Below are 8624 nucleotides of genomic sequence, written 5' to 3'. Positions count from 1 at the left end.
GTGCCCGGGCTGGAGAGCGTCCCGAGAAGGGCCACCACGATGATCCGAGGATGGGGAAGCTGCCGTGTGAGGAAAGGCTGAGAAGGGGCTTTGTTCAGCCTTGAGAAGAGAAGGCTCAGGGCAGACCTCGTCACCATGGTCCAGGAGTTAAAGGGTGGCTACAGAGAAGACGGAGACGCCCTGTTTACAAGGAGTCACAGGGAAGTGACGAGGGGTGATGGGTACAAGTTACTCCTGGGGACATTCCGACTGGACACAAGAGGAACATTTTTCACGAGAACACTCAGCCGTGGGAATGATCTCCCCAGGGCAGCGGTGGGTTCCCCGTTGTTGGACACTGTTAAGATGCAGCTGGGCAGGGCGCTGGGCCGTCTTGTCCGGACCGTGCTTGTGCCATGAGAGGTGGGACCAGCTGACCCCCGAGGTCCCTTTCAGCCCGGGATTCTGTGATTCTATGATTCTATGATTGAAAAAGAAGATAAATGAAAGCAACGCCCCCCAGGCCCCTGTGGGCTGCCTGCATGAGCCCACCCACCCCGAGGCGTGCTTGTTCTCTCTTGAAAATTTCATTTCATGCTGCTGCCCATTCCAGCCCCCAGCCTGGTTTAATCCCCTGTTCCAACAGCAGACAAAGACATATATCCATGCTGAAGAACTTCAGATATTTTTATTTCTTCACAGTACTGAAGTGGAAATAATGAATTCCCATAACCCTACCCAGTTCTTTATCCCTTGGAAAAGGTGGCGGCAGATGATTCGAGGGAGAATTGAGAGGGAAGCCCGGGTGGGAGGAGGAATACAGGGGTGAATACTCCCTCGGCTGCCTCCCAGTTTGAGCAGACAAAGACTAAAGCCAGGAGAGGTCAATTTTTAAGAAGGGAGACGTCAGGATACCTGCAATGCAACCAATGCCTTCTGAGATTTGTGTGTCTCATCATGTCTGTTGTGAAGTGTAATGAAATATGGCGCGCGTTTCCCACTAAAACAGGAGGTCACAAATTGCATCACATTCTGGAAATCCTCTCCTGGCTACTGGTCTTTGGGTCACGGCAATAGACCAGGCAAAACCTGAGCAATTTCTGCTGCCTGAGAAAGGAGTCTGTGCTACAGGGGAAACACAATGCTCCTATTAAAATACTGAAAATCAGATAATATTACCTCTAATATGTATGGAAAATATTATATATTTGCTAATTTGAGTAGACATGGAATTGAACATGACCTCCATTTGATTAATAGTATCTTACAGATGATTAAACCCATCTCAAGGAACCAGAAATTGGCCAGGTTTTGCAGATACGCCAGAGCCACAGCTCAGGGGCTCTCCAGCCTCTTCAAAAGCGATTTCTGAGTTCCTGTTTCCTTCATTTTGTATGGTTCCTGTACCGAGGACCACACAGTCTGTCCTGAGAGGTGCACAAAACGAGAGCAGAAAACAAATGTCTTGCCCAAAGCTACCCAGTGGGCGGCTGCCTCCTCGTTCCCGCCACGGCGGTGTCACATGGTAGCACAGATTTCAGAGGTCACTCACTGCAGGCTGAGGGCCCACACCCCCGGTTTGAGCTGGACGGGACACTGACTCCTCAATGCCTTCCTGCATGCGAGCAGAGAGTGCTTAAATTAACCAAAGCAACTAAATAACAGTTTTCAGGTAGGTAGGTCCACATTTTCTGTAATTAAATGCGAGTTGTAAATGACTTTGTAAATGTAAAAAGCTTTCCTCAGTATCAAAGGAAATTTAGCATATTGACATAATTATCCAGAAAGATGACAGATGAATCATTTCACCATTTTGTTGAAAGTGTATATACAGTTCTGATGCCTGATAGACTGCGACGTGCTAGACTTAACCTTTCCTTAACGTAAACAGAAAAGGAAGCAGCCCTGAGGAGCAGCTCTCTTCAAAGCCAAAAAGGACCTGCTCTGGGACAAGAATATTTTTTTCTTCTTTTCATGTTCTGAGCAGAATTAATTTTCCAGCAGCAAGTGCAGCTGCTCATCAGAATAAAACCTCTTTTCTCTGGAAAGTTTACATTTGGAAGTATGAGTCTTCTCATATGAGCTTGAAAAAAACGTTAGCTGCTATTTTTTAGTAAAATTTTGAGTTAAGTTTTGGTCTTTGATGATGAGCAGAAATCACAAGACACCGAGAGTTCCCTTTGTCACCAGGAGCATCTGGGTAGTCTTTCCTCTGCTGTCGGCTTTACCTTTACAGCGCTACCCTAAGGAAGGGCCTGAGCTTGCATCATTCTCCATCATCTAATATAACCTCAGATATCTTGACATAGCTCTGCTGTCGGCTTTCGCCTCTTCTTGCTCAAGAGACATGGCTGCAGATACGGGTGACTACTTAAACCCACCCTCTCCGTGACTTGCACACTGCTCAGCATTACATTTTCATTAGCCCTGATCCTATGCGGACTTATAACGAAGCCAGGAAGGAATTCGTGTGGGTAGATTGCGCCCCGATTGCGCCAGAAGAGTGTAACTGATACCTCGGTGTTTGTCAGTTATCTGAGGCTGCAACGAAACATCTTCGTCATCAAGCAGTGCTAATGACAACACTATGACCAACAGTGTCCGCTCTCTTGACTCTAAGAAGCACTGGACTCCACTGCACTTGGATTTTTGTACTGTTTCTCAAGACTGACCCTACTTAACACCTTTTAAGTATTTAATAAGAGATTTTCAGTAATCGGTAAAAATTTGGTCTCTTCTGGGCAAACAGGTCTCAGATCTCCTGAGGAATTTCTGCTTTTGCAAGGTTTCCTGAGCATCCAAACGAAGTTTCCAAGCACGGAATGCAGCAGGTCAGCCTGCTCACGTGGCCATCGCCCGGTGTGACACTGCCTCGTTGGGGCAGTAATGGGCAGAGCGAAAAAGCAAAGGATAGTATGGTTCATCTCCTGGGCCAGATGCAGATTTTCTTACCCTCACACTATGAGCTTCTGACCTAAGTAAGATGGGAGAAACCGGCCAAGATGACTAGACCAGAAGAAATGAGAGGGTATGGCTTTCCTCTGCCCGCTCAGTGCATCTGCAGTTTATTTTAGCAGCGTGCGGAGAGGCACTTGCGCCATCGTCTGAACCAGTCTGTGCTGTTTCACAAGTTGGATATTGCACATTTTGCACAACTGCAAAGGCCCTTTCCCTGCCCTGCCCTAACACCCGGTGCTGGCCCAAAGCCCACACCACACCGCCGTCACGTGAGAAGATTACGACAACCGAACTCAGCTATTTTCAGGACTCATCACCAGGGTTATTGCTCTACAGCTCCTGTCCATCAGGTGCAGACGTCTCGGCTGAACAGAGGGACACAACTACTGCTGGCGCATGGTAAAATGCAGGTGGAAAAATAACTACACAACAGTACCAATGCAATGAAGTCTCGTGCGCCTGCAAGGACATACACACGTGCACACACACAAACACACCAAAATTCGTGCCTACAGTGCAAACAGATGGTGCAAAATGCCACGACAGGAGCAGCAAATAGTTATCTACACAGGGACTGAGTGAGAGTCAGTGAAAAAGGGAATGAAAAAGGAACAAAACTAGGAAATCAACCAGTAACTGATTTCCAGAGCTATCCAGCTTTTTGATCACCACCTCCCACCTTCTCCCACATGCTTGGCAAAAAAAACTTGTTAAAAATAAACAACAAAAACTCTTCAGTATAACTCATTTCTGAGTGGGAAACAGCCCAGGGCTTCAGAGAACCCTCTTGACCACATGGTGCCAGCTCAGTCAATCGCCCAGAACAGCTTCCAACGCCTCCCTGACTTACTGTCCCCCTCACAACCTAGGAACCTTCTCAGGAAACAGAAAACGTAATGAATCCTTGCCATGAAGTGCTCACATTGTGCTGGTAGTTTAAAATACAGCTGTTTCACCAAGGTGCCAAGAATTAAAGCAATGCCAAATGGCAGCAAGGTATTTTCCTGAACACACTTTTCCTGTGTTTACTTAGCAGCCATCATCCAACAATAAAAATAGCCTATTTGAGCACTGCTACTGTTTCAGTAAAGCGTAAGTACATAGCAGCAGGCACCCGATAAAACATACAAGCAAACTCAAGACGAAGCGTTCAAGCCTACCTTGCCAAAGCTTCCCTTCCCAATCGCCCGGAGAATCTGGAAGTGGTCAAAGTTCACTACAAGGTAAAGAAAAAAGAATTTAAATTTGTAAGTGCTTTACTGCAAAGGTCTTACATTTAAAAAGAAGACAAGGAGACAACTGAAGAGCATTTGTCAAGCCTTTACTCTAAGCCACCATCTCCCAGGGAAGATGCGGGACAGCAGCTGTTTTTCTTTCAACAGTGTCTTTTTACCCACTTGAAGTAGCAGGGGTTGAATTAGGTTACTAAACAAGTGGTTTCGCACGAGCTGAAATACAGCTTCGACCCATGTCAGTCCTGGAGGAGTCTCACAGCAACGCCGTAAGCGCAGAGTGGAGGACAGCGGCACACCGCACGCCCCGGCTGCTCTCCCCGCGCCTGGCTCCGTACCACCCCTGCACGTCCAACAGCCCATCGCTCTGGTATTTGTGCTTTCCAAAGGACAACACTTAGAGGATGGGGACTGACTTCCACTCTCTTCACGTGCAAACCCATCTGTTCCAGGTCTGTTATTTTTTCCAGAGCCACAGCGAGGACTAATGGCAAGACAGGACAGTGCAGCTCTAACACTTCAGCTACTGCCTTCAGCAGCCACTGCCAACAAAATCATTTTCACTAAACTATTGCTGTGATCTAATCTAATACCAGTCTTAAATAAATAAAAAAGACAGGTCTGTTTATACCAATAATGAGGTAATCCCCATTGCCATATAGTTGGAGTGCCTCACAGACAAACAAATCAAGAAATACTGTCACAAGAGCCAATGTCAAGGACCCAGCATCACTCCCATTTTACAAATTGCCTCTTTACACCTCAGTTCCTTAACGTCCTCGCGGCTCAGCAAGCTGCCGGGCTGCAAAGGAAGCCCATGGTGTGCTCGGAGGACCGCACGAGCACGTGCTGCAGCTTTCGGTCAGCCTGAGGGGGTCAGGCAGTCGCACTCAGTGGTCGCTGCAGGTCCCTTCCAACGGAGCTACCGCGTTCTAGTCTAAGCCCGGGTTGCTCTCAAAGTGGCCAAGCGTGTGTAGGAGGCGCTCGCTGGTGGACTGAGCTGCACCATGCCCGGCTCCACTGTCAGCACTTGACATCTCTACCCTGAGACCCTGCCCGTGCGTGGGGACCCTCAGCACAGCCTCCCCAGAAAGCTCTGAAGGCCAGACAAAGAGAAACGCTTGATGTGGGCTGGGGGATTTGCAGTGGGAACGATGCATGAAGTGGTCAACAGAGAGCACTGAACCCACGTTTGACTGACAGTGGAGACCAAAATCACACAGGAAGAGTGGGAGCAAAGAACCCACTATAAATATTCCGAGTCCCACTCCCAGATCTTAAATAAATGCACATCTGTCATCTCTGAGGATGAATCAAAAGCCCACGCATGCCCGTGGAGTTCCTATTACCCTTTTGTGCTGGGCTTATATCCAAAATATTGTTATTGTCACTTTTGTGGGACATTTTCTGCAGGAGAACTCGGAAAACTTTGCCAAATGAAATTGAAAACAGAGTCTGGGCCAGCTCCTACCACGTATCTCCCCCCACTCCATAAGCAACGCTGAAGGGCAGATGTACCATCTCCTGCCCTGGGATGCTCCAGGAGACTCCACGAAAGACTGTGTGGAGAAACCAGTGCTGCCCCATTGCCTTCTAACGGCCTCCCGCACCTCAGCTACACAGGTGGTGCGTCATCTCCTTATCGCTCCCCTTCTCCCTGGGTGAACAGCTCCCTTTTAGCAGGATTCTGTCATTCTATGACTTAACGGGTCTTGCGCTGAGAAGCCATGAGACATTGGCAAGGACGCGGGTAAAGCCCGGAGCCAGTGGCCAGCTCGTCCCAGATGCTGCAGGAGCTGCAAACTGGTCTCCTGCTCCCTCCCGCCTGAGCAAACCCAGCCCTGGAAGGGAAAGTCTGCAGCCACAGGCAGCATTTTATTGAGGTTTTTTCCAACCACCCCTATTAGAGAGACTGTAGGGAGCAATGTGTCTCGCTCAGAAATATTCTTTCTGAAATCCAAAACGTTAGCACACAAAGTGCTGAAGCATTTAGGGCAACGGATCCAATTTTTGTCATGTGCAAGCAAACCCATTAATTGAACTTCGCTCACTAAGAAATACTCAAAGAGGAAACCCAGCTACCGTCAGCACCTCTAAAGCACAGCATTTTCTTGGCAATTAAACCACGTGCGAGTGCTCATGATCTGCGATCACTCCAGGAGGACACTTTCTGACAATTCTTTATAACAATGTCTGGAATATTGTGTAAAAAATCATTGCCACTGGGAAAATAAAACCAAAAGTGTAATTTCCATGTATCCATGACTACAACCGATCTAGAAAGCATGCTCTAGTCAGCAGTCAAGAAATCTAGACACAAATATTCACCAGATCCTTGAACCTATCAGCAAAGATGTCTCTTTAAATACACAGTTCTGCTGATCTGAAGTTCAGATGACGTTAGGTGAAAAGGCACTGACTGTTTTTTTCAGTTTCATTATTTTCTTCAGGAATTAGTAAGCAATCCTGTTAAAGAAAAAGCAAATCTCAACATTTGAGGAAGAAAATCATAGTAGCAGCATGTTGCTCTTTGTGCACAACACACTGGATTTCTAAAAATGACAACATATCACTACAGAAAATGTGACTATCCCTAAAATAGAAATCCTGAACCTGCCTGGAACCGTTACGTACGCTCCAGAGACTCCTCTTTCTGTGAGCTGACAAGAGAAAGCTGTCTTTCACCCGCAGCTCGAAGAGCTGATGCTTCGGGGGTGACTGGTACGAGCCTGCGTCACCAGCGGCAGTGGAGGACCTCATGCCGCGCGCTCCCCGGCCGGGGCAGGCGGCAGCTGCTGCTCTGCACAGGACCACACGCACACGCTGCTGTGACTTCAGCGCCGCGCCGCGCTGAGAGTCACAGTCTGTAACGACAGAAATGGTTTCGGCTTGAGGTTGAACGGGAGGAACCCGTGAGAGGGGGAGAGGGACCTGAAAACCTGGGATGCTTCAGGAAGCATGTCTTTACCGAGAGCGTGGTCAAACCCTGGCACAGGCGTCCCGGGGAGGCGGTGGGTGCCCCAGGCCTGCAGTGCTCAGCAGCCGCTTGGACAATGCCCGTAATAACATGCCTTAGCTTGGTCAGCCCTGAGCTGTTGGACTGGATGATGGTTGTAGGTCCCTCCCAACTGAAATATTCCATTCCATTCCATTCCATTCCATTCCATTCCATTCCATTCCATCCCATTCCATTCCAAAACAAACCCAAGGGACCGCAGCACTGTGGCGCAAGGATGCTGACTTGGTCGCACCACAATCCAAAGCCATCTGTGATACTGAAATGCCCCAATGGCTATTGCATTAGCTCCTCATGAAAAAACTACACTAATTATTCCTATTGACACCTCTAACAGCTCGTTATCAATATAGCACCTTCACAGGTAAGCAGAACCACTACATATAAGACGTTGGTATTTGCCACCAGAGAGACATGCCTCTGCCTGACTCTCCCTGGCATTAAGTGACAAACCATGAATCACAAATCAAGATAAATACCGTGACCTGGATTTGCTTAGTTTGGCGTGGTTTTGTTCTCCATCTCCAGGAAGGCATGAAAAGCAGGATGGCAGGGTTTCACGCGCCTCTTGGACTGCACCAAACCTCACGCAGCCCAGTCCAGCCCACTGCACAAGAGACTGCCAGGTGCTGCGCTGACATCTCTGTAATTAAGATTTCATTGTAGTCACAAAATGTACTATGTGGAAAGCAGACTGGATGCACAGCTTCTATTCGCCAGTGAAATAAAGAGAATGAAGAATATGTTTCTCTGCAAAAATTCTTTATGCAGAAGGACGAGCATGCCTCAACGCAAGATGCAAAAAAATGAGGGTTTTTTCTTTACTATCTTAAAATTATGAACGTTTTCATTATTTTTGCTATTTATTCTGCATTTATTTAAAAGATATCTAAAAGTATGACAAGATAGAACTACCATAAAACTTCAGACACACAGTGGACACATGAGGGTTTAACATCAGGACCTGGTATTAATATCCAGCAGTAGGAAAACAATGGATGCAGTTAGCAAACCTGGTATCCAACAGCCTCAAATCTGGGGAAAACAGAAAATGAAAAACCATGTTTTAAGGACCAAGTCAACCTTTCACTATTTATCTTCATGTTTTCCAGCTTCATCAAGAAAAACAGGGAAGTTTTAATGCCAAGAATGACTCTCCACAATGCTAAAGACATAGAAAATACTTTTTGAGTCTTGTAACAGCAAATTTGTAGGGTTAATATGGCGCGATCAACATTCTCTTTCTATCAACGTAATTCTGTATGTTGGCATAATTAATAGCATTTGTCTACCTATTCTATTACTGCAGTCTAGCTTTGGAAGAAAGCACCACGGTAATTGATGTAGAAACATTAATAGGTGGCCACAGTAACCACAACCTCCCAGCCACAAAACACCAAGAGCTTCAGCTCACAAAAAAGCGAGACACAGCTCAGGCT

The 8624-nt window shown here is 47.1% G+C and overlaps 1 protein-coding gene across 1 annotated transcript in view; it reads right to left on the bottom strand.

The window, feature by feature from the left end:
- Positions 1–6929, bottom strand: part of STK32C (serine/threonine kinase 32C) — a 44218-nt gene extending 37289 nt beyond the window's left edge. The window contains exons 1-2 of the mRNA XM_009892739.1: positions 6800–6929; positions 4098–4153 (exon numbers count right to left, since the gene is read on the bottom strand). Coding sequence (XP_009891041.1) covers positions 4098–4153; positions 6800–6929 — 186 coding nt within the window. The remainder of the gene's footprint in view (positions 1–4097; positions 4154–6799) is intronic.
- Between the last annotated feature and the right edge of the window lie 1695 nt (positions 6930–8624).

This window comes from Charadrius vociferus, unplaced genomic scaffold (genome assembly GCF_000708025.1).
Source record: "Charadrius vociferus isolate BGI_N301 unplaced genomic scaffold, ASM70802v2 scaffold38, whole genome shotgun sequence".
Lineage (NCBI taxonomy): Eukaryota > Metazoa > Chordata > Aves > Charadriiformes > Charadriidae > Charadrius > Charadrius vociferus.
This window is presented reverse-complemented; position numbering and strand designations above follow the sequence as displayed.